Consider the following 25,302-nt stretch of genomic DNA (forward strand, 5'->3'; position numbering starts at 1 on the left):
CTTTCACTCTCAATTCTCTCATGTACATAAACCCGCTCACCCTCAGCCTCTTGCACCAATGTGTCCCTGTTTCCTTATATTCCCTGCTATCTCTGCTCCACATCCACCTGCAGGATGGTGTGAGTGGGACGCCTCTGTTTCCTGTAGGCCTGACATTGACATTTCCCAGAACACAGTCAGCGAAGATTCCCACAGCTGAGTCAGGAGACTTGGCATCCCAGAAAACCAGCTTCCAGCTCATCTGGGTGTGTGTGGTGTGTGTTCGGAGGGGGAGCAGGCCAGCTTAAAGCTTACTCCCCCCACAGTAGGCTGACTCACCCCTCTTCTCACAGTCTGGAATAGAAGCAGCTGGCTGGGGCCTCTCTCCCACTGCTGGGAGAAGGAGGGATATGACGCTTTCCTCACAGCACCCGTGACCCCTTCTAACCCCTTTTTCAGGAATCAGACCTCCCCGTTTCTGTCCCTGTGCAATATGACCTCAGAAGAGCCTTGACCCTTCTGGAACTCTGCTTCCCAGCCTGTATGATATGCTAAGGGGCCCCTGCTATGACTTCTGGTCTGTGAAAAGATGACTCATTTTAGAGCCCTGAGCCTTTGTCCAATGCCCCTCCCACAAGTGACTCAAATTCAAGACAAACCCCCCCCCCAACGTGAGAGTCTGACTCAGGAGCAAGGTGACAGCTCACCCTTGAGGGTAAAAATATATAAAAAACACCCATGACAATAACTGTTTTACAGGACTGTGGCAGATGGTACCCATATGCTTCAAATACATGAGGTCATATCAAGTAGCCTGGTGGCTACAAAGGCTAGAGGTTGGCAGACCTCTGAGCCTCAGTGTCCCCATCTGTAAAATGGGGCTGTGGCATCCCCTCCTGCTCAGTGTTAGAGAGAGATGCAGTGAAACTGTCTGTAAAGAGCTTGGCACAGGACCTGGCACAGAACAAGAGCTCTATACATGAGACAAGCTTCTTACGGAAAAGTCACGTTTTTAAAAATTTCTATGAAGCATTTACCATGTGCTTTTCCTTGCTATGGCTAGGCACTGGGGACATAGCAAGGAACAAAACAGGCAAAAATCTTCACCCTTTTGGTGCTGACTTCTGGTGAGGGGCACAATAAGCAAAATAAATAAGTACAGGCATACCTCGTTTTATTGTGCTTCCCTTTATTGTGCTTTGTAGATACTGTGTTTTTTAAAGATTGAAAGTATGGCAGCCCTGCCTCGAGCAAATCTATCGGCACCATTTTTCCAAAAGGCTCAGATGATAGCACATTTTATCAACACAGTATTTTTTAATTAGGGTATGTATATTGGTTTCTTAGACACAATGCTATTGCACACTTAATAGACTACAGTATAGTGTATACATAATTTTTATACGCACTGAGAAACCAAAAAATTCATGTAACTTGCTTTATCTCAATATTCGCTTTATTGAGGTGGTCTGGAACCGAACCCACAATACCTCTAAGTTATGCCTGTGTATTTTTTTTAATAAATTTTATTGGGGGATATTGGGGAACAGTGTGTTTCTCCAGGGCCCATCAGCTCCAAGTCGTTGTCCTTCAATCTAGTTGTATAGGGTGCAGCTCAGCTCCAAATCCAGTTGTCATTTTCAATCTTTAGTTGCAGGGGGCGCAGCCCACCATCCCATGTGGGAATTGAACCGGCAACCTGTTGTTGAGAGCTCATGCTCTAACCAGCTGAACCATCCAGCCGCCTCTCTGGATGCTCAGCCACAGCTCGTTGTCTTCAATCTGGTTGTGGAGGGCACAGCTCACTGGCCCATGTGGGAATAGAACTGGCAACCCTGTCGTTCAGAGCTCCCCCTCTAATCAACTGAGCCACCTGGCCGCCCTATGCCTGTGTATTTAATGAGGTGACATGTTAAAGAGAAAAATAAACCAGGGAAAGGGGGCAGGTAGTGGAGGGAAGATTGTGAGGTTAAATAGGATGGTCAGGGAAGTGCTCACTGAACGAGGACATTATTGAACTATCTGAGGGAAGGATGTTCCAGGCAGAGGAAACCAGTGCTTAAAAGCCCTGTGGTAGAACATATCTCAGAGAAATAGCAAAGAGGCCAGTGGACAGAATGAGTGAAGGGAAAAGACAGAGGAGAGGTCTGGGTGGTAACTGGAGCCGGATGACGTATAGTATAGTGAGTCACCCTGAAGACTGTGGCTTTTACTCTGAGTGGGATAGGAACCATGGAGTGTTCTGAGCAGAGAAGCTTCAGTCATGATCTGATTTACAGAAAGTACTCTTAACTTCTGGTTCCTCTTCTAACATCCCAGCCTCAAAAGCGGATTATATCATCCAGTAGGGATCAATCCAGATTTTGGATTAGGTTTGCCTGGGTTCGAATCTCCACAATTTAGATACAAGTATGGGATCTTGACTCGCTGTTTTGCCTTTCTGTGCTTGTTTCCTTGACCATGCGATCTTCCGATCCCTACCTCACAAGATTTGGGGTATAAAGTGGTAAGTACAGTGCCTGGCACAAAGCAAGTGCACAAATGCACATGTTGTTGTAAATAAATAAAAATTCTCCTAACAACCCTGGGAGGAAATTGTCATCGCTATCTTCTTTTTACAGGTGAGGAAACTGAGGAGTCAAGTCAGTTGGGAAATAGTCTCCAGGAAGTGAGTGTTGGAGCCAGGATTTGGCTAGGCATCCTGGCTTCAGAGTTAAGGCCCTGGCTTTGTTCCTAATCTAACCTGCCTTTGACCTTAAACAAATTCTTTCACTCTGGGCCTCAATTTCCCTGTTAGTAAAATGCTTGGCTCTTGTGGCACTGGAACACGTATTTTCCGAAACAATCAAATATTATGTATCCTTATTTTGCAGGTGACAAAACTGAGCGCGGTGCTAAGACAGGGAGCCTAAGTCACAAGCTCAAGGTAACAAAGCTAGAAGTGATACAGGCGGGTCTTGAACCCACATACCTGGGATTCTCAAGTCTTTGAAACTGAGTCCCTGCTCAGCCTGAAAAAAGGGCGCGCTGCTAGACTCTCACTGAGGTTTATAGGTAGGCTAAACTAGTCACTCGCGGGTGAAGGGAGGTTGGATTAGTTGCAGAGGTCTAAGGAGGAACCCCACTAGCCCGCATCCAGGACCCCAAGGAGGCCCAGACGCAATCTGGACAAGCTCGCGAGGCTGGGAATCCAGCCGCTCCCTCCAAGGGAAAAAGGCGGGGCTAAGCGGGGCCGGCTCCTTACGTCACTTCCGGTGGGGCGGGGCTTCTGGGCTTTTCCCCCGGAGTGGGAGTATCGGTTAACCCCTGCGTGGCCCGAAGGGCTGGAGCTCAGCGGGCCGGAACTCGGGAGTCGGGGCTCCCCAGCCACACCCCTCGCAGGATTTAAAGGGGCAGTAGGGGCTGGGTCGAGCCGAAGCCCGAACCAAGGGAGCGGGCATGAGGCGCTGCCCGTGCCGGGGGAGCCTGAACGAGGCCGGGGCACTGCCGGGGGCAGCCCGCATGGGACTGGAGGCGCCTCGAGGGGGGCGGCGGCGGCAGCCCGGGCAGCAGCGACCTGGGCCCGGCGCTGGGGGCCCGGCGGGGCGGCCGGAGGGGGGCGGGTCCCGGGCCCGGAACAAAGTGTCCTGCTTTCACACCGAGCGTGAGAGTGCCGGCCTCGGGCCTGAGTCGGGGATAGACGGCCAGGCTGAGCCTGAAGCACCTGGCCTCGGAACGGAGACGGAGCAGCCCAGCCAAAAGACGGAGCCAGATAGGTTCAGCTTCTGGGGACATCCAGAAAGGAGCAGCCACTGTTCAGAACTGGAGACAGCGGGTCCCTGGACGGAGACTGAGACAGATGGATTTTGTGGTGATCCACGCAGGTCCGACCTCCAGTCTCAGCCAGAGAGGGCCAGCCTCTGGACGCAGTCCAACGTTGATGGGCCCTGGACAGAGCGAGAAATACATGGGTCACAGACCCAGCCAGAGAGGGCCAAGCCCCGGACTGATCACCTTTGGACTCACCAGAAGAGGTCTAACTCAGCCAGCTTCCTAACTCAGCCAGAAGGGGCCTGTCCCTCAACAGAGAGAAGTGCTTATGGCTCCTGGAAAGAATTGGACATTGATGGCTCCAGGACACAACAGAATACTGAAGGTCCCAGGACACAGCCTCACACTGGTGGCTCCCAAATACAACAGGATACTGAAACAACCTGGAAACAGCTTCGCACTGGTTTCTCAATACAACAAGCTACTGATGGGTCCTGGACACAACCTGGCACTGACGCTGCACAGACACAAGATACTACTCATGGATCCCAGACAGAGCCTGGGACAGACTGCCTTTTGGGGGAGCCCAACCAAGATGGCCCATCAGCGGAACCAGAACTTGGGGAGTTGGTGACTCACCTGTACTCTCACCTGGAGTATAGCTCCCTGACCCCTGTGCCCCGCCTCATCATCACTCCTGAAACCCCTGAGCCTGAGGCTCAACCAGTGGGACCCCCCTCCCGGGTTGAGGTGGGCAGTGGTGGCTTCTCCTCTGCCTCCTCTTTCGACGAGTCTGAGGATGACGTGGTTGCCGGGGGTGAAAGTGCCAGCGACCCTGAGGACAGGTCTGGGGTGAGTGGGATCCATCCTGCCCTTAAACCACATACACCCCTTACACCTCTTATTCCTCTGCCTTTGCTTTGAGAAGTTCTCTAGCATCTACCAGCAATTTCATCTCCAGGTACCTCTTCCATCCACTGACCTTCCTCTGACAGGTGGTTTACTAACCCACTCCAGGCACCCTCCTAATTAATCCTCTGCTTTCCCCCTCACCCACTGCCTCCAGTACTGGGGTCTAAAATGGATGGCCACTGGCTGATTTCATGCTGCCCAGGAATGCCTGAAAGGGTGCGATTGTGTGAGTCTGTATGTATATGCTGTATACACATATTTTTGAAGCAAGGGTCTATGACTTTTGTTGGATCCTCTGGAGAGTGAATTTATGACCCCAAAATCTGAAGAGCACTCATATAGAGGGACAGAAAGTGTACTTTCTACCCCAAATTTCTTAGTCTGGGGCCTATGGCTGCCTTAGAAGATCATGAACCTTTACCACCCTTTAGCCCATTCACTTTTTGTAGGGAGTAGGTCCCCAGCTTTTATCAGATTCGCAAAGGGCTGTGTGAACCCAAAATGCTAAGGGACCCCTAGCCTAGCCAGGTGTCCTGTGGTCTCCTACTTGTCCCCCAACTCCCCGGAGAGCCCCCAGCAGACTCTTGTTTACATCCTCCACCCTGACCCTGGGCCTGGGTGCGGTTCTCCCCTGGTGAATCAGGAGGGCCCAGCTGGGCAGGTTCAGGAGGGAGGGTCACTGCAAAGGCAGGTGTGAGAGTGGGTCCGCCCTCTGGGTCCTCCCATTGTTCTGGGGGGGGGCCGATTGGAGTCTGCAGTGAGCACTCCTCACCCCACATGCCTCCCTTAGGAACGTGTTCACACATGTGGCCACAGATGTAAGAGACAGACCTGCCTCAGCCCGTCTGTGCCAGAGCAAGGGAGTTGACCCGCGGGCTGTCTGCCATGGCCATTCCCTCTGCCTACTCTCTCACCTCCTTGGCATCTCAGAACAGCTGAGCTGGAAGTGGGTGATAAAAAAAAAAAAAAAAAAGCAGCTAGTACTTGTGCCCAGCCCTGTACTAAGCTCCTTACTCGTATTAACTCATTTAATCCTCACAGCAGCCCTAGGAGTTAGATACTATTATCATCCCATTTTATAGGTGAGGAAACTGAGGCACTGTCAAGACACTGTCCAAGGTTACACACCTTGGAAGACACAGAGCTGATACTCAAACCCTTACCGAATACTAGGCACTTTTTTAAATGCTTTATATGCGTTAACTCTTTGAATCCTTATAACAGCGCTATGAGATTGGGATGATTATTGTCTCCATTTTACAGATGAGAGAACTTAGGTCCAGAGAGGTGAAGTCACTTGCTTAGTTAGGGTTGGCTAAGTCTGGTCAGAGCCAGGATTCTAACTCAGTTCTGGCTGAGTTTAACACCTACTCATTTTAACCCCTGCGGTGTATGGATCCATCCCTAACCTACTTTCCTGCCAGGCCTCTCTGTCTCCAATTTTTTTCATCTTTCCCGATTCTTCCTACATGGCCCACTTCTGATCAAGTTTTGAACTTTCCCTGCTCCAGCGCCTTCCATGGCTCCCCAGGGCCTTCCTGATTGTGATCAGGAGTTCAGTCCTGTGTTCAGAGCTTCCTGTCTCCAGGCTGCTTCCCACGTTCAGCTTCCCTTCTCCACCCCTGACCCCTCTGCTGCAACAAAGCCCAAGTACATGCTGTTCCTCCAACCCTGCTGCCTTCCTGCCTCCACTCATTGCTCAAGCTGTTCCCACTGCCCAGAATACCTTCTCTTCCGTCTCACTCATTTTGAAAAATCCCATCTGACCTTAAAGGCCCAGCTAGTTTCTTCCTTTTCTCCCCGCTTCCTTCCTTCTCACATCCATCCCGTCCTCCTAATTAGACAGTAGTCTCTGAACCACTGCTATATATCTGGCCCCTTGTTGGCTTTGCTGGGGACACAACAGTGATCGAGACACTGCCTTCGTGGAGCTCCCAGGCCAGTGAGGGAGGCAGACCCATTACCAGGCTGTGACAACTCAGAGTGGTCAGGGCTGGGATTGGGGAAGCCCAAAGAGTTGTGGGAGTCCAGAAGAGGTGACTGGCTAGACCTAGGGTATCAGAGAGGACTTCCTGGAGGAGGGGGCATGTGAGCTGAGACCATCCTGATATCAACCCAGATTAACTATCAGATCTAAACAAGAGAGAGACAGAAGATACTGAATCTGCTTATGATTGGGGAAAAAAAAAATACAGTTTCAACCAACCTCCTTCAATCCACACAATGTTTTTGGAGCACTTACTGTGTACCAGGCCACGGGTTGGGACACAGTCATAACCATGGCAACCTCAGTCCTTGCCCTCAGAGTATGTAGTCTAGTAGGGATGGGGTGGGTTAAGCCCAGGGCAGTGGGGTTAGACCAGAGGTAGAATCAGCTCTGTGCTGTGTGATTTGGGCAAGTGACTTCACCCCTCTGAGCTTATTTCTTCCTCTGTAACAGAGTCAACAATCCTCCTGGGGTTGTGTTTTTAGGATTAAGTAGGATGTGGCACACTGAGTCTTTGTCATTATGCCTGGAATGTTCCAGGTGCTTAGTAAACAGGAACCTTTATTAATCACCTCCTCTCCACTCCCACTTGGCCAGCTGGAGGGGGGAGGGGAATAGCTCTTCCTGAATCCTGCAGCCCAATACCCTGACTCTGCTTGACCTTCTCACCTCAGTTAGATGTCTGCTAGGTAGCTGGGCTCTGAGCCGGTGAGAGAACATGGTCTTGACTCCAGGGTGGCAGGGAGGGTTGGGGAGATGGGGGTGGGATGAGCCACACAGCTTCCTCCTGTGGGGATGACCCAATTCTCCCAATTCTTGCTAAAAGTATGCTGTGTGCTTAGAGCAGAGAATGTATGTTCTTGCGTGTGTGTGTGTGTGTGTGTGTACACACACACATGCATGTGCATCAGACACTAACCCAGTTTTAAGAAGCTCTTGGTTGAGTCAACATGATATAACTAAGTCCTTGTTTTCTGTTTGCTTCTCTGGTTTTCTATTGCCCTCTCTCTGTTTTTCTCTGCTTCTATCTTTTTTCTCTCTCTGTCATTACTTTGTATCTGTGTCTCCCTTTCTGTCTTTCTACATTTCTTTCTTTCTCTTCTAGTAACTTTGTGTCTGTCTCTCTGTTAGTCAGAATAGGTCAGGATTTGCTGTTGGAACAAACAACCCCAGACACCTCTGTTCCATGCTGTCCTCCTGCAGGGCCCAAGCTGAGGAAGCCTCCATTTCTCTTCCCACCCCTTTCTTTAGTAGGGAAAAGAACATGAGGGTTCACACTCTGGCTTTGAGGCTTCCACCCAAAAGTCACACTTCTGCTCATATTTCATTGGCCAAAGCAAGTCAATAAACTAAGTTCAAAAGAGCAGGCACATGCCTCTGAGGGGGAGGGCTGGAGCTGTCCGATGAGCTGCTCTCATGACTGCTGCAATCTTTGTCTCTGTCATCACTTTGTCAGGTCTCGGTTTCTTCTCTCTCTGTGGTTCAGCCTCCATTCATCAACTCCTGCCTCTGTCATTTTCCCCAGAAGGTCTGACTTGGTTTGGGGACAGAAATGAGGCTTCCAAATTTTTGGTGTGTGTGTGTGTTGTGTGTGTGTGTGTGTGTGTGTGTGTGTGGAGGGGGGATATTTGGGGATTGCTTGTTACTGCAACAAAACCTGGCCTATCTTTACTCCTTTGAGAGGACAGAGAGAAACAGATACAAAAGAAGTGATGACAGAGAGAAATGGACAAAGATTCTTCCCCGTCTGTGCGGAGGCCTGTGGGGGAATCTTGTGATTGCTGGAGTGAGTGGGCGTGGCTCACTCCAGTGGCTTTGGACCAGTGATCCCAGGAAGCCCCAAGGCCCAGGAAAGGCCCAGGTCTGACGCAGGACATTCAATTCCCGCATCTGTCTTGCTCTTGAATTCTTTCTTGCATGGAGACAGGAACTCTGTCACTCCTGTTCCGGGTTGAGTCCTCCCTTGGAGATCCCTGTGAGCCTCCTGCGACAGGTCCACCTTCATTCCCTCTCATGGCAGCACCCCCTTCCATCCCCTTCCCTCCCCAGCCTCAGCCCTGACCCAACCCTGCTCTGCCCCACACAGAACAAACCGTGGAAGAAGCTGAAGACAGTTCTGAAGTATTCGCCATTTGTGGTCTCCTTCCGAAAACACTACCCTTGGGTCCAACTATCTGGACATGCTGGTGAGAGCAGGGGGTGGGGCCTGGCGGGGGGCAGACAGAGCTGGACAAAGATGCCTGGGCTGGAGAAGGAGAGCTACAGAGCTGTTCTCTGTAGTTTAGTTTCCCCATCCGTAAAGTGGGTTTGGTGATGGTCCCCACCTCATGGGGCTATTATTAGAAGTGCTCAGGCCTGGTCGTTTATACATCAGGGCAGAAGGCTGTTCCCTTTTATCCCAGTATTGGGGTGTGGAGTGGGGGTGTAAATCCACAACCCTGGGGACAAATGGGCCTGGGCTTCAAATACTAGTTCTGCTCCTTATTTGAGGGTGACCCAGGAAGTTACTTTCTCTCACTCGGCCTCAGTGTCCTCATCTGTAACATACAGATAATCATACCCCCTTCTCAGGATTAACTGAAGGGTTAAAATCAAAATGTACATCAAGCCTGAGACACAGGCCCCTCATGAATGGAAATTATCGTTCCCTGTCCTCACCCTGTATCCAGAGCCTAGTAGGCCCCCAATAAACAACAGCTATAATGGTTTTTCCCCAGGACCAAGCATAATGTCTCTAGTACACAATAGCACAATGCCTAGCATTTTTTGTAAAGGGTTAGACAATAAATATCTTATTTTTTGTGGGCCATGCGATCTCTGTCACAACTATTCAACTCTGCTGTGGTAGCACAAAAGCTGCCATAGATAATATGTAAACATGTCTGTGTTCCAATAAGGTTTTATTAACAAAAACGGGCGGTGGGCTGATGTAGACAAACCATGCCCACCAGCAAAGGGAAACAGGAGGGGAACTCATCTGCCTGTTCATCCTAGATCTGAGTCAAAGAAAAGGCAAGACCCCCCTGAAACTGTCAACACAGGCCGGCTATCTATATGTGTCCTAGTTACTATTGTTGAGTTAAAGCAAAAACCAAAAAACAAGAAAACCTCAAAACTTAGCAGTGGTTTAAAAAATAAAGCTTAGTAGAATGAAACAACTATTTTATTATAGTCACATGTTGTGGGTCAGGAGTTCAGACAGAGCATGGTGGGGGTGGCTTTTTGCTGTTCTATAATATCTAGCAACTTAGCTAGGACAGCTTGGAGGGTACAAGCTGGAAACTTCTGGAAGGTTATTCACTCACATGCCTGGCAATTGATGCTGACTGTTTCCTGGGTCTCAGCTAGGGCTGCTGGCTGGAAAGCCTCTGTGTGGCTTCTCCATCCTGCTGCTTGGGCTCCCTCACAGCATGGTCACCTCGAGTACCAAGATTTCTTACGTGGCAGCTCAGGACTGCAAAGTGTCTCTGCCAACAAAGTGGAAGCTGCTTTTATAGACTCTGAGGTTACACAGTGTTGCTTCTGCCGTAGCCCTCTCAGAGTCAAGAGGAGAAGAATGAGATTCCACTCCTTGCTGGGGAATGACAAAATTCTAGAAGAGTATGTGGGACAGGAGTTATTGTTGCAGACATTTTTGGAAAATACCACCTGCCTCAGTAAGAATTTGTAATTCTACTCTACACTGTCTCTCTGTGTGGTCTAGGAAAGGCTTGATTTGTAAAATTAACTTAAGTTGTTAGCACCCTGGCACTCTAGGCAGAAGCAAATGCACATCTACTCTGGAGAGTCAAGCTCTTGACTGAGATCTCACAAAAATTCCCACAGCTGATTGTGAGCTCACATCCAAAATTACAAAACAGATGAGGATGCACTCTGCTGTGAAGAGGACTTTGTTTAAACAAAGAGCAGAAATAGGCCCTTCCCTTGCCATCCCTGGCCAGGATTTTGAGATACGCAGGGAGGGACAGAAAGCATTGCAGAAGGGTCAGGCAAAAATGACAGTGGCCAGGTCTGATGCCTGCAGGAGAGCGGGGGAGTCCCTTGCTGATACACTTTCTGACCTTCTTATTGACTGCGCTGCTCCTAGGGAACTTCCAGGCAGGAGAGGATGGCCGGATTCTTAAGCGTTTTTGTCAGTGTGAGCAGCGTAGCCTGGAGCATCTGATGAGCGACCCCCTGCGGCCTTTCGTACCAACCTACTATGGCACGGTGCAAAAGGATGGCCAGGCCTTCAACCAGATGGAAGATCTCCTTGCAGACTTCGAGGGCCCTTCCATCATGGACTGCAAGATGGGCAGCAGGTGGGGTCAGGGATAGCTGTGAAGCCGAGGTGGAGGGTCCGGGGTGGGCATGTTTGAAGATAGTGCCAAGTCAACCTTCAAAAAAGTGGTTGTACGTGCATCCCCACCAGCAGTGTATGAGACTTCCAGTTGTTCTATTTTCTCATCAACACTTGGTATTTACTTGTCCTATTAATTTTAATCATTCTGGTATGTGTCTCATTATGGCTTTAATTTCTGTTTCTCTGATGACCAAAGAAGTTGAGCATTGATTGGTCATTTGGAAATCCTCTTTTGAAAAGTGCCGGTGTGAATATTTTGCCCATTTTTCTATTGGACTGTCTTTTTCTTTTTGATTTGTAATTCTTTCTGTATTCAGGACACAGGTCCTTTGTTGGAGATATACACACATATTCTCCAGCTCTCCCATTTCAGTCTCTTAATAGTCTTTTGATAAAGAGAATACTTTTAATCTAATCCAGTTTGTCAGTTTTTTTCATGTGTTTAAGAAATGCCTGCCTACTCCAAGATCATGAAGATCTTCTCCTGTTTTCTTATGTAAGATTTATTGTTTTAACTCTTACGTTTAGCTTTGCATCTAGAACGAATTTTTATATATGGTGTGAGGTAGGGATCGAGGTTCTTTTTTTCCCCCCCCATATGGATATCCTATTGACCCAGCTCCTTTTATTGAGTGGACTCCCATTTCCCCACTGAATTGTAGTGCCTTCGTTGTCATAAATCGGTGAATGTATTTGTGTGTCTGTTTGTGGACTCTGTTTTGGTCCGTTGATCTATTTGTCTCTTTTTTGTGCCACACTGTAGTTTTATAAAACGCCTCGGTATCGTGGAGTGTAAGTCCTCCAGCTTTGTTTTCATAATTTCCTTTGTCACATCCTCTGTGTTCCAGGACCTACCTGGAAGAGGAGCTAGTGAAGGCGCGAGAACGGCCCTGGCCCCGGAAGGACATGTATGAGAAGATGGTGGCTGTGGACCCTGGGGCCCCCACCCCCGAGGAGCATGCCCAGGGTGCAGTCACCAAGCCCCGCTACATGCAGTGGAGGGAGACTGTGAGCTCGACCTCCACCCTGGGCTTCCGGATTGAGGGCATCAAGGTGAGGGCCAGGAGCGGCTAGCCTGTCACTAGAGGGCTGGGAACTGGATCTAGGCAGGACTTCTCACGGAACATGGGTGTCAGGGAAAGCCGGAAAGCAGCAAGACCTGGAGAGCAAGCAGGAGACTGCAGAGGATGAAAAGTCTGGGGCTAGGAGAGGTCCTGCCTCTCTCTCACCTCCATATCCATCAGAGACCAAGTTTTGTTTCTCCCTCTGCCTGAGCATCTCTTGATTCCATCTTCGTCTCTTCTCCCATGGCTCTGCCCTAGTCTGACCCTGTCTTCTCCTGCCCCAGCCTCCTCTGATCCATTGTCCAACATAGCAGCTGGAGTGATCCTTTTTCCTCCTTTTGGAGAAAGATTTTCTTTGTCCTTTTTTTTTTTTTTTTTAATTAAATCTAGTTTGACTAGCTATTCATAAAGTTCAAAAGTCAAAATACTATTATAAAAGTGTATACAGGAGAAACCTCTCTCTCAATCCTGGGGCTCCCCTCCCCTCCTTTTCCCTTGAGATCTGTAATAGCTCTTTGTGGATATGCCACAGCCCCCTATAGATGGCCACCTGGGTTGTTTGCATTTTCCATTTTTTGCCATTATAAACAATGCCTCAGTGGATCACTTTGTACACAAGACATTTTACTAGTGTGAAGGTTTAGCTATAGACTAGATTCCCAGAAGCAGGACTACTGGGTCAAAGATGAAATGCATTAGGAATGTTGCTAGAGATTGCCAAACTCCTTCCCTAGGTGTTGTACCATTGTGCATCCCACCGTGATGTATGGGAGTGCTTGTTTTCCCATGGCCTCGCCGGAGAACATCATTCTAAGTTGCAAATCTGGCTGTCATTCTCCTGTTCACCATTCTGTGGCTCCCTAGGACCTTCAAGAGAGGTTCCCTGGCCTAGAGGGCCCTCCAGGGTCTAGCCTCGTCTCTCACTCCTCTCTTCCTTCTTGTGTACCTTCAGGCCACAGTGAAGCACTCCATTTCCTCGAAAGGGTCCTGCTCTCTCCTGCCACAGGGCCTCTGCACATGCTGTTCCGTCTGCCAGGACTGCTGTTCTCCTTATTGTTCCCCTGGTTGGCTCCCATTTTCCCGTCTCCTTTTAAATTTCACTTCCTCCAGGAAGTCCTCCTTACTAGATGAGGGCCCTCTCTTTATCTCCGCAGAGCTCCCTATACTCCTTCAGTATTCTTATCTCCTTTTGTGACGCTCTTATTCAATACTGCCTCCCTCATCTAACTGTGTCTATCCTGTTACCTCCATGTTACCAGTGCCCACATGACAGCACAGCGTGGCAGTATGACTCAGATGGCTTCTCTGTGCCCCTCTCAGACATAAAACGTAACACTAGTCTCATTTATTGAGTGCTTGTTTACTATGTGCAGGCACTGTGCTGTACATCCTACATGCCCAATCTCTTCTAATCTGTATACCAGCTTTAGTAAATTCCCATTTTCCAGATGAGGAAATTGAGGTTGAGACAGGTGAAGTGACTTGCTTAAAGCCACCCAGCTAGGAAGTAGCAGAGTCACAATTCAAAGCCAGATTTACCCCCATCCAAAGCCCACTTGGCTAGACTGGCTCAAGCAGGGGGGTTCAAAGTTAGACTTGAAAGGACCAGCTGCTCAGGATAGTGACTTGGGGCTGGATTGATCTGGCCTGGGCAGGTGGGCTGGCTTCTGCTGAGCAGCAATTGAGCATGGAGGCAGGCAGGTGTCCCAGGAGGTGCCTGAGGCTGCTTGGTGTTGGGTGTGGAAAGGAAAAGTTATGACACTATGCCTTCACCCCTTGCCCTGCAGAAAGCTGATGGGACTTGCAACACCAACTTCAAGAAGACACAGGAGCTGGAGCAGGTGACAAAGGTTTTGGAGGACTTTGTGGACCGGAACCGTGGAATACTGGTGAGTAGGACACCCATGCCCCAAATTTAGCAGCTTAAGACCACCGCCACCATTGTTGCTCTCAAGTCAGTGGTCTCTTGCTTAGGGCTGACGTGAGCTGGTGGCTTGGCCAAGCTGGCTGGTCTAGGAAGGCACTGCTCATATGTCTGGTGGTCTCAGCTCATGACTTGGCCTCTTGACTCTCATGATCCAGCAGGCTAGCCTGTGCTTATTCTCACGGTGGAAGCAGGTGACCAAAAGAACAAGTAAAAGTGTAAGACCTCTTGATGGCTAGGCCACCATCATTTCTGCCATGTTCTGTTGGCCAGAGCAAGTCATATGACCAAGCCTAGGTTAAAGGGAAACTTCACCTCTTGGTGGGAGGAGCTGCTAGGAATTACGGGTATTTTTGTAATCTAACTGCTCTCTCATCTGTGCCACCCCTCCCATTTTCCTCATGGCTCCCCTTATCCCATCCTGGCTGTGTCTGCCGCTCCTTTGGGGGTATAGGAGAAGGTCAAATCTCCAGATGGGTGAGGACCTACAAAGTCCCTATGCTAACCAAGAAACCCTCCCTTTCACACACAGAGAAAGTACGTGGCTCGCCTAGAAGAACTTCGTGAGGCTCTGGAGAACTCTCCCTTCTTCAAGACCCACGAGGTGTGAGCCCCAACCGCCATGGGAGCAGAGAGCCGTGTGTGTGTGTGTGTGTGTGTGTTTGTGTGTGTGTGTAGGGGCTTTTGGGGTCCAGGTGGCATGAGGGTAAATTGCTGACCGAGTTACAGGCTAAAGCTATTAAAAGGAGACCGCAAGTTTTGGGGTTTGCTTTTTTAGGGTAGGCAGCATAGGGGATTTCAGGGAGGTGGGAGAGTTAGGGGCATGGACTTGAGCCAGGTGGCCTGGGATAAAGGCGGCTCTGCTGTGTGACCTCTTCGTTCCTTCCTACCTGGGGAGGAACAATAGTACCTTCCTTATAGGGCTGCTGAGGTGTGAGATGAGCTACCATTGGGAACATAGAAGCGCACTGAACATCTAGCTCTTACAGTTACTTTCTAATCACAATGATTTACAATTATTGTTAACGGCATTCCTCGGTGGCTCTCCCCCTCTCCTTCTCCCTCCCTCCCATCCACAGTCTATGTCTCTTTGGAAGCATTCGTCTCTCTGGGGCTCTGTCGGGAAGTCTGAGAATTAGTGACAGCACCGCATCTAGCTTCTCCCCTCCTCTCTCCAAGCTCCTCCGCCTCCCCCTCAAGCCCCTCTCACCTCTTTCTCCTACGCTGACTTCTGGAAGAGCCCTGATCTGGGAGTCAGACCCACCAGGGTTCGAACCCCCTGCAGGATGGGGTAACGGAGGACCTGCCCTCTGGGCATGGGGAGGATTAAGTGGATTAATATAGGGAGAGTGTGGCCCACAGTAAACCCTCAGTATGTGCGGCTGTTACGTCACGTTTCTTATCCTCAAATGTCACCCTCGTTGTTCTTGCTGCCTTTACACACAAGTCACAAAGAGGAGGCCTGGGGACCCCGTCTCTTCTGTCCTCCTGTTTGGTTTCACCTGCCTGGTGACTTAACATTTTAAAAAATGAGTCGCCAACATTTAAAACGTGAGACTTCACACCAAAATTGGGATTTCTAGTTTCCTTGGGAAATGTGGCAACACTGGGCCGCTTGCCACATGCCAACAGCCATCCAGAGCAGGGTTGCATCTGCCTCTTCTCATAGGCCCACTCACCTGCCCTATCTTCTGGGTTCTCTGGAGGCAGTGGAGTTTGAAACCTGACTAGAAAATGAGAGGAGTGTGCAAACCTGGAGTTAAATGAAGGCAACGAAACTATTTCTAATTAGAAAATCAAAACCAGCGCCTCTGAGGGCTGTGTGCCAAGTCCCACAGGCAGCTGATGAGTACATGGATCATGGAATGCTGCCAAGGACCCCAGGAGGTAGGGCTGTGACCATCATCCCCATTCTACAGATAAGGAAACCGAGTCCTGGAGAAAGGAGGCCTAGGTCACCAGCAGCAATCCTTTGGGGATGTGTAGTGGCTGCCCCTTTCCACAGGGAATGCATGATTCACTTCCTTAGTCTCCACTGGGCTTCCCTGACTCATTCAGGATCCTGCAGGCATTTCAGTTTGTACCTCAGTTTGAAAAAGGATACTGGTTAACATCTGCGGCACATTGGCTATACTGGCAACTGTTCTAAGTGCTTTATATAATTAATACATGTAATATACACAACAACCTTTGAGCTAAATGGTACTATTATTCCCACTTTGTATGTGAAGAAGCAGAGGCACAGAGAGGTTAAGTCATCTTCCCAAGGCCACACAGCCAATAAGGAGCAGAGCCAGGATTTGAACTCAGGCAACCTGGCTCCAGAGTTCATACTGTCAACACCCTGTTCAGATGCCTCCTGAGGAGGGGACCTTTGCCAATGCCTGCTCTGCCCCCTAACCTCCCACCTCTCTCCCTGCAGGTGGTGGGCAGCTCCCTTCTCTTTGTGCATGACCACACTGGCCTGGCCAAGGTCTGGATGATTGACTTCGGCAAGACAGTGGCCCTGCCTGACCACCAGACACTCAGCCACCGGCTGCCCTGGGCTGAGGGCAACCGTGAGGATGGCTACCTTTGGGGCCTGGACAACATGATCCACCTCCTTCAGGGGCTGGCCCAGAGTTGACCCACTTGCCTGCTGCCAGGTTTATTTATTGGATGATACCTGTCTGGCTGGAGGAACCGTGAGGTGTATGGGGGCCTGAGGTTGGCCATGGAGGCACTGACCTCTAGGACAGGAGGTTGTATTGTACATCATGTGAGCCCAGTGTGGAAGACCTGACGGGCCTTGGAGATGAGGTAGCACCTGGCCCTTTCATGATACAGGACTGGAGAGGGGACGTGACATAGCTGGGTCCCACTGTGAGTCAGAACCACACTGGGTTCTCTGACCAGACAGGAAGATTCCTGAGGGGCTGCTGGAAACCACAAATAAAACTTGCACCCTGAAAGAACACCATCCAGATGCTGTAGGCTACAGGCCTGTCACTGTGCCTATTCCTAAGAATGACTAATCACCGCCTCCTAATCAGCTCCCTCCAGTGGCTGTGAGCTGGCTCCCGAGGCCAGGGACCTGTCAGCTTCATCTGTGGTGCCCATTTGTGAAAAAATGCAGGAGTGGCTTGTCTGCGTGGGAGAATTACGGCCCCATCTCTTCATCTGGGGAACAGAACGTCCAAGTTCTGACAGAGGCTCTGAGGAGGGTGTGACACCATAGGACTGGCCTGAGAACTGACGTCGCTGTCGGGGCCCAGTTCACCCTGTCCTGCCCTCCGATGGCCCCTTGGGATCCTTCCTGCTCCTGGGAGAACTCTGCTGACCCCCCCTTCCCCTCCCCGCCCCCCGCAGACCAAAACCACGACCACATCCCGTGACCAGCACCTCATTCCTTGGGCACCATCTCATCCTTGGGACTTCTTCCTGGCTGACTGCGGTGGCAAGATGGGCTTTCAGGGGCAGGGAAGCGGTCTTGGGAATCAGAGCTGCCTTCCTTGGGTAGCCGCCATCCCACCCCAGTCCAGAGGCTCAGGGTGGGTGGGGCTGCTGGCTGTGACCCCAGGCTCACGACGGTCCAAACCAAAGACCCCAGCACCCTGAGGTGGGGGTGCCACTCGTCCCTCTCATCCTGCACCTGTAGCTGGCTTCCTGGCTTCCACACGGCTGGGCTAGGGGATAGGCACCTCCCTCTTAAGCCAAAGCTCAAACATCGTCTTCCAGTGCTGAGGAAGCACTCCTTTTCTACTGACCTTTATACTTATTTATATGAGAGGTAGTTGTTAGATGGGGCAGCATTGGGGGACAGGAGGCAATATCACTTCACTGCCAACCCCCCTTGATGACTCCCCAATAAATAGACTTTCAAAGCCAACGTTGTGGAATTTTTCTTTTGCATCTGGGTGTGTGGGCTCAAAACTCTTAATCTGAGCATTAGCTTGGGGTGGGGTAACGGGACAGTGACCAGTTTGGGGTTGAGATGCAGGCTCAGAGTGCTCACTGAATTGCTCCTCGTGTGTGGCTCTGTGCTGGACAAGGCAGGGGACACAGCGGTGACCAAGATAGCGCCAAACCCTGCCGTCAGGAGCTGCCAGGACAGTGCACCAGAGTCAGAGCCGAGCTAGGGAGGCACAGGCGGAGGGATCGGGAATTCCTCACTTCTGGTTAGAAACAGTACACTGTACAGTCTTTAGTCCCTTCTCTGGGCGCTGGACACAGCAGTGACCAAGACAGACCCCTTTCAGATCTCGAAGTCTACGTAATCGCTTGAAGTTCACATACCTATGTCTGCGTAGCTACCTGCCTGGTTTGAATCCTGGCCCTGCCACGTGCCAGGACATGTGACTTTAGGCCAGTGACTGCACTCCTCCAAGACTCAGGTCTCTTCATCTGTAAAATGGGGATCTAGTATCTTCCTTATAGGATTGCAGAATTTGATGAGTTAACTGGGGGTAAAAGGGCTGGCACATTTAACTGCTCAGAAGTACTTCCTTTTTGTTTTTAAATTAGAACATGGGGAGGGGCCTAGCCCTGGCTACGGGAACCTTCCCTGAGGAAGTGATGAGCCAAACTGGTGTAGGGGTTCAGAACGAGTCACCCCAAGATGTGCCTTTGTGGTATGCAGATTTTGAGCTAAAGGCAGCCAAGATTCTGTGGGCTCAGGAGAAAGCTCTGACCCACCCTCCTTTAACTACCTAGAACTGAAATTAGGGGACTTGCCCATAATAAGATTCAGATGTTGTTTTGCATAGTAATAGTAACAAAAAAGTTATCAGAGGTAAACTTTTGGACCTACCTATAGGGCAGGGCAAACTTCTCTTTGAACATCTGCTCTTATCCTTCTGCAATGACCTTCCTGCATCTGAAGCCCCAAGGTGATCCTAGCTCAGAATGGCATATATACCTCATTTCTCCTGTCTTGGCATTTCTCACACGGGGTCTCTAGACTTTCTCATGTATGTGGGATTCCCATGTGTACATATGTATTAAATTTGGTCATTTTCTCATTCTGTCTCATGTAAATTTAATTATTAGACCAGGCAAAAGAACCTGGAGGGGAGAGTTTCTTCCTCCCCCACACTGGAGAGGTTAGGGAGTTACGCTTAGCAGAGGGCTGCAGTGGGGTGCACTAGGGACCTGAAAGCAGTACAGCTGGTGGCAGAAGGGGTGAGAAAGCACGGCCTGGGGTAAGGACAGGTGAGCCGGGCTGGGAGACTTTAGTCCCTACCCTGTGAGCAACAGGAGCTGCTAGAAGCTTCTCTGGAGGGTTGTGGGGAGACCAGATTTTTTTTCCCCCCTCCCTCAGCCCTGGCCCCATGTGAACAGAAACGGGAGCAACCAGGGGGCCCAGTGCGGAGGTGCTGGCAGATGTCCAGAGAGATGACGATGGTTTAGAAGAGGGTGATCACCAGTGAGAAACAGATGGATGCAACATTCCGGTGGGGTGGACAGGACATGGGGTCTGAGCTGTTGTCAGTCTTTCCCCTGGGAGAGTAGCTTATCTGTCAGGCTCTAAACCCAGCCCACCCAGTAGGTGCTCAATACTAAGGGGATGGGCTTGAGGGTGGGGGAGTTGGGATGATGCCCAGGCTTGAGACTAGATGGATTGGAGGGGACCCTGCACGGAGGATGACTGACTGGAAGTCCTCAGGAGATCCAGCCCAAGCCCTCGGGCTCTCGCACAAAGGGAGAAGCTGGGGTCTGGGCCCTGTCACCCTGGCTCAGGGCCGCAGCAGACTAGTGGCTGGAATCCTATGGTCTGAGGAGCAGGGCCTGGCCACAGAGGCCAGCCCGCACCCCACCAGCAGGCACCACATACTCCCGGCCATCGGCGGCCCGTGAAGGTGAGAAGTCCGTCAGCTGCAGGTTGCTATCCCGAACTTGGTTGTAGTCCCACAGCTGGTAGTGCCAACTCTTGCCCTGCTTGGAGAGAAGGTAGACGGCTCCTGCTGAGCCTTCGTCCGGCAAGGCTGGTGGCTGGCAGGGCATGCCGGGCATGGGGTGGAACAGGCCTGGCAGCTCGGGGTCCTCCGCATAACCAGAGCGTGGCACACTCTGTACACCCAGCAGGACTCCTGTGAGGAGCGGGGGAGACTGTGAGGGGGGCTGAGCCCTGACAAGGTGCTGAGGGTCAGAGATCCCCCACTGCCCTCCAGGGCAGGTGCTGCCCCGTCCCCATCTTACAGAGAAGTCAGTGGGGGCAGTGGGCACACAACTGGGCTGGGATTTGGAGCCAGGGTGTCTGGCTCCCGAGCTGCAGGCATTGTAAGTCCTGCCTCCTACAGCCTGTCAGCACAGGGAGGTGGAGAGGTGACATTAAGCAGAGCAAACATTGTCACCCCGTTGTCTCCAGCTGTCCAGGAGGGAGATGCTCAGGGTGGAGCCCTCAAGGCCAGAGCCACGAGGGGGCTGAACAGAGCCTTGCTCCAGGCCATGTGATGCACACAAATCTGTCTTCTTCCGGGAAGGTGGAATGACGACAATGCGGTCACAGCTAACACTTACAGAGACGTGCAACGGGCCAGGCACCGCTGTCCTGAGTTTCCTGTGCTCTGCCTATGCGGTAAGCCCTATAGCCCTCTGAAGTGGGTGCTACTGTCACCTCGATTTCCAGATAAGCACATGGAAGCCCACAGTCAGAGCCTGGAAGTGGCAGGACTGGGCCTGGAGTCGAAACTGTATGATCTGAAAGTCCCCAATCTGAGCTTGTGTGTAGAAACCCCAACTGGCAGACACTGAGGCACCTGCTACCTGCCAGCTCCCTGATAAGTATCCTGTGGGGACAGGGCTGGCCCAGCTCTGGTCCCTGCCTCAAGAGTCCTAGGGAGGTGGCAGTACAAGGAGGAGAATGTGAGGAGGGGCATGGTGAGGGCACAGGGACACAGTGGGGACCCACCTGTGCTCACTGCCCAGTGGGCCTTGTGGCCCTTCTTCTGACACGGCTCGTGGTTGAAATCCTCATCGTAGCTGGTGCTGGGTTAAGGCCAAAGCTGTGTGTGGCCCCGGGGCCCACCCTGCTCCACCCAGGCCTGCTCCCTTCTTGCCCTGGGATACGGGACGAGCAAGGGGTGTCCAGCGACAAGGTGCTGCAGCACACGGTCTCTGTTGGGACCACCCAGGCCGCCACACAGCAGCTCTGCCTGGCATCCCAGTGCCTCCTGGGCCAGCCTCCCCATGTCGGTCACTGCAGGGACAGAGCAGACAGAGTGAGGGATCACCACCTCTAACCTTCACCATGACACCATCACCTCTTTCTGCAAATGCAGAAAATGTGGCACACAGAGGGTAAGCTGCTTGGCCAGGGTCACAGAGGAGGAGGTGGCAGAGCTGGGCTGGGAGCAGGCAGCCTGGCTCCAGAGTCTACCTGTAACACTCTGTTCTGCTGGATGGGGAGAAGGGCCTGAGGAAGGGAACAAGGTCCCCTGCTGGCAGGCGTGCACCCCGCCTCCCCAGTCCCTTCCTGGTAAAGAACGCCTGGCTTATGAGCCTTCTGCACCCATCTCACCTGAGAACATCTCTCCCTGGGCCGAGTAGCCTCTCTCCACGGCCATCTGCATGAGTCTCTCCAGGGGGATGCCGCTGAGGGGCGCCAGGAGAGTGCCTGCCATCCACAGGGCCACCAGTCCGCACCTGGGGAGACACAGGCCCAGCCCCTCAACCTCAGTCATGTCCTAACTGGGCCCCCACTGCCCTGGAAGCTGGAGTGTGGGGAACAGGTTGGCTGTCCTAGGGAGTTCCCCTCCCCTCTCCCAGCCCAGGTGGGGAGACCTGACTCTTCTTCATGGGGGAGTGAATGGCCACGGCTTAGGCCTAGGGCCAGAGGGCTACAGGTGGGGTGGAAGGCTAAGGAGAGATGTCACCTGGGCTTCCAGAAGGAGTAGGTGCCAACGTGGAGTTAGAGATGATGGACCAGGTTCATGTGTTCACTCGCTCACTGGTTCCAACTGTTTACTGCGCATGCACCCAGGGTCCAGAACTGATAAGGTCCCCCTCTTTCTCTCCTCCCCTCCCCTCCCGGTCCTCCCTGCTCTGCCTGGGATGAGATGAACCCACTCCCCACACCCTCCCAGGTCAAGCCTCATGGAGCACAGCAAAGGCAGGGGTTACTGATGCGTGGCCAGCCAAAGGGTTGGGTTCTGGCTCAGGGAACGTACTGAGGGCCTTCTTGGATGAAGGAGGGCAGGTCGGCACAGAAGAGGATCCACTGCAGGTCACTTCTGAAACTGAATCAGGGCCACACTCGGGAACCAGCTCCTAGAGTCCCCTCCGAGGCCTGGCTGGAAGTGGGTGCCAAAGGACAGCGAAGAGCAGGAACACAGGCCTGGCCACCCTGAGGCCTGAGGGCAGCTCCTGGCTGGGTCACTGCCCACTTCACCCGAGGCACTTCCCCTCCCCAGCTTCAGTTTCCTCATATGCTCAGTAGTAATGACCCTTCTACCTGCGTCTCCTCGCTCCTCTTATGTAGTTACTGAAGGGGTTAAGAGCAGACGTACAAAAGCTTTGCAACTAGAAGCCAGAATGATTTATTACAGGGAATTTCTTGAAGGCGTGTCTCTGTACTCAAACTGATTTTTCCCCTTTCAGCCTATTTCTCAAGTTGTTAAATAAGGTGAAAATCCCTTAAATCAGCCTTGAGTAAAACCAGACAACAAGCTCCAGGCCTAGAGATCACCCTGACAATTAGTCCTTTGTAGGCCTGCGCAGTCCTACCCTAGGGAAGGCCACTCTGACAGTTTTGGTGACTCCAATTCATTCCTCCCCCATCCAGGGCACAAGAGGGGAAGCGAGATGTGCCTGTTTCTATTCCAAGGATAGTGATAGTGAAAGCGCAAGGCTGGTGTAGGGGATGCCCTCCTAATGAAAGGAGCTAACAGCATAGTGTTTAAAAGAATGGAGGGCTGGCCTGGTGGCTCAGGTGGTTGGGGCACCGTGATCCTAACACCAACGTCACCAGTTCGATTCCCACATGGGCCAGTGAGCTGCGCCCTCTACAGCTAAAATTGTGAACAACAGTTCCCCTGGAGCTGGGCTGCCGTGAGCAGTGCTGCCATGAGCTGCCGCTGGCCATCATGAGCTGGCGACTGGTGACTGATTGCCTCAGCCCAGCATGGGCCAGGGAGCTATGCCCTACACAACTAGACTGAGAAACAATGGCTGAACCGCAGTGGGGGCGGGAGGTGGAAAAAAGGGGGAAAATGTTTTGTGTTTTTTTTTTTTTAAATGGAGCCCCCTTGCCATAGTTCAAACTGGGCTCTTTACTAAGCACTGAAACCAAGTGACTTCACTTCTATGAGCCTCAGTTTCCTCATCTGGAAAATGGGATAATAGTTCCTACTTCACAGAGCTGCTGAGAGGATTAAATATGTACTTAAGAACACTTAGAACAGTGCCAGGTATATGCTAAGCATACAACAACGGGTGTTCTCATTTACATTAATTTTGCCTCATTATAATTGAGGCATTTAGGGCAGATTATCAGCTTGCCTAGAAAACTGGAAGTTTCTTATGAGTCTGGGCTACTCACTTCTTTCTCTTCCCCTTAGCCAGGCAATCTTTAAACTGAGTCCCTAGAGTCCCAACCAAGTCTAGCCCCCTTACCTCCTGCCTGGGTCCCTGGGTGCTCCAGCTTCTTCCTGTACCCAGAGTCCAGTCTCACCACCTCCACTCCCACTAAGTGGCCTCCCTCCCCCACACAAAGCCCTCCCATTGCTTCCTGGTACCTTCAGGATAGTCACCTTCCTTTGCATGGCCCCCATGCCCGATCCACCCATGAAACCCCATGTTTGCTCTTTCCCAGCTTAAAAAAACATTTGCGTACAAAAAAAAAAAGCACATTATCTTCATTTCACTCTGGGTCTCTGCACAAGCTGGTTACTCTCATCACATAACCCTGATAACTTGCTCAACAGCACTCAGGGGTCCTCCTCTCCACGTAGGCCCCACTGACTCACAGCCTGGGTCAGCACTCCCTCTGACCACTCTGGGCTGTCACCATCTGGTGGAGGGAGGGATCTGTCTCTCCCACTGGTCTTGTGTTTGTGAAGGAGGATCTTTCTTCATGGCTAAAGACACACAACCACTGAAGGGTCTAAGGAGCGGGCTGAAGCAGTCAGGCTGTTTGACCTCGAAGTAGGAAACCCCAAGAGGAGATGACAGAAGCCATCTGGGGAAAGATGGTTGGGTGGCTGGGGTGGGGCACGGACACCCTACCGGTCCTTGTGCAGCTTCAGGAGCCTCTTCACGTCCTCTCTGCTCCCGGGGACTGGGCCGGCCTTCTCCAAGGCCTTTTTCAGAAGGTGGCTCTTCTCCAGGCCGAAGACATGAGGGGGAGCAGCCCCCGTGGCAAAGGATGGAGGTGGCAGTGGGGGTGGTGGGGGAATAGGGGCCTGGAGACTTGAGGGAGAGGGTGGAAAGGCTAAATTGGGGGAATGCGGAGGTGGGGGAGGAGGTGGAATGATAGGGGCCTGGGATGCAAGAGGTCTTGGAGGGACTGGGGTCTCTACTGGAGGAAAACATGGAGAAATCATTTTGGGGTCTAAGGTATGGCTGGAAGGGAGAGTGAAGGATTCTCCAAAATTGGTGGTCTCAGGGATGGAGATTCTGAAGGTTTTAGAGTGCAGTCCTGGAACTGGGGGGCTGAGCAGTGGTATTGAAGGAACCAGGGTTAAAATTTGGAACCATGGAAGCAGGGATTGGCGCTGACTTAAATCAGGAAAGATCTGAAGATTAACAGGGCGGGGCCCTTTAAACAGGACCAGAAATCAAATTTGTGTTACGCAGTTGGGTTGCAAGGCTGAAGATTTAGTAGGAATTCATTTATTATACAGGGCTAGACTTAGAAACTTGGGGGTCAATTTTGGAATATGAAGGCTCATACCTGGGGTGAGGCGCCTAAAGGGTGGGTTTTAGAGGCCCAGGGTTAAAGACTAAGTAGAATTTTAGGCTCTGTCCCTCCTCACATCCCAGGCCCGAGTTCGGAACCTTCCAGCTGACCTTTGAGTTAGAGGTCAAAAAGACATCAGGCAGATTAAATGGCCTAGTCGTGAAGGTCCTGGAATCAGAGCACAACAGGAAAAGTCTGTGGGATAAACAAGGCTCAGAGGTGGGAGGCGATAGGGAGCCGCGATACCGCTGGAATAGGAAAAAGAGTCACGGTGCACCGCGTCTCCACTTCCCGCAAAATGGCGGCCGCCGCACACGCCCTTTCCCCTATCACGTGGTAGGGCTCGCACGGGGCCCCGTCCCTTTAGCGATCACGTGACACAGAACTCGGGGCGATGGGAGAGAAGTGGGACTTCCAAAGGACTGCGTCCGGAAGAGACTGCAGCGCGAGCCACGTCCCGATTGGCTA

At 51.6% G+C, this 25,302-nt stretch overlaps 2 protein-coding genes across 4 annotated transcripts; one reads left to right on the plus strand and one right to left on the minus strand.

Annotated features, from left to right (window-relative positions):
• Positions 1–3,290: 3,290 nt before the first annotated feature.
• On the plus strand, positions 3,291–17,826 carry ITPKC (inositol-trisphosphate 3-kinase C). The gene is made up of 7 exons (XM_033128698.1): positions 3,291–4,581; positions 8,715–8,814; positions 10,716–10,929; positions 11,819–12,023; positions 13,822–13,923; positions 14,491–14,562; positions 16,381–17,826. Exons 1-7 carry the CDS (start codon positions 3,418–3,420, stop codon positions 16,582–16,584), a joined length of 2,061 nt encoding a protein of 686 aa, XP_032984589.1. The 5' UTR covers positions 3,291–3,417; the 3' UTR covers positions 16,585–17,826.
• An 8-nt stretch (positions 17,827–17,834) lies between these two features.
• ACTMAP (actin maturation protease) lies at positions 17,835–25,157 on the minus strand. 3 transcript variants are annotated; one of them, XM_033128743.1, is made up of 6 exons: positions 24,162–25,156; positions 22,106–22,174; positions 21,457–21,581; positions 21,006–21,135; positions 20,848–20,918; positions 17,835–20,026 (listed from the first exon to the last, which is right to left on the minus strand). In XM_033128743.1, the coding sequence occupies exons 1-6, from the start codon at positions 24,476–24,478 to the stop codon at positions 19,704–19,706; spliced, it is 1,035 nt and encodes a 344-aa protein (XP_032984634.1). In that variant the 5' UTR covers positions 24,479–25,156; the 3' UTR covers positions 17,835–19,703. The 3 variants fall into 3 exon arrangements, with proteins under 3 accessions (XP_032984634.1, XP_032984635.1, XP_032984636.1); XM_033128744.1 differs by lacking the exons at positions 20,848–20,918; positions 21,006–21,135 and having other exon boundaries at positions 24,162–25,157; XM_033128745.1 differs by lacking the exons at positions 17,835–20,026; positions 21,006–21,135 and having other exon boundaries at positions 20,854–20,924; positions 24,162–25,157.
• Between the last annotated feature and the right edge of the window lie 145 nt (positions 25,158–25,302).

The sequence above is a fragment of the Rhinolophus ferrumequinum genome, chromosome 15 (assembly GCF_004115265.2).
Source record: "Rhinolophus ferrumequinum isolate MPI-CBG mRhiFer1 chromosome 15, mRhiFer1_v1.p, whole genome shotgun sequence".
In the NCBI taxonomy this organism is placed as follows: Eukaryota; Metazoa; Chordata; class Mammalia; order Chiroptera; family Rhinolophidae; genus Rhinolophus; species Rhinolophus ferrumequinum.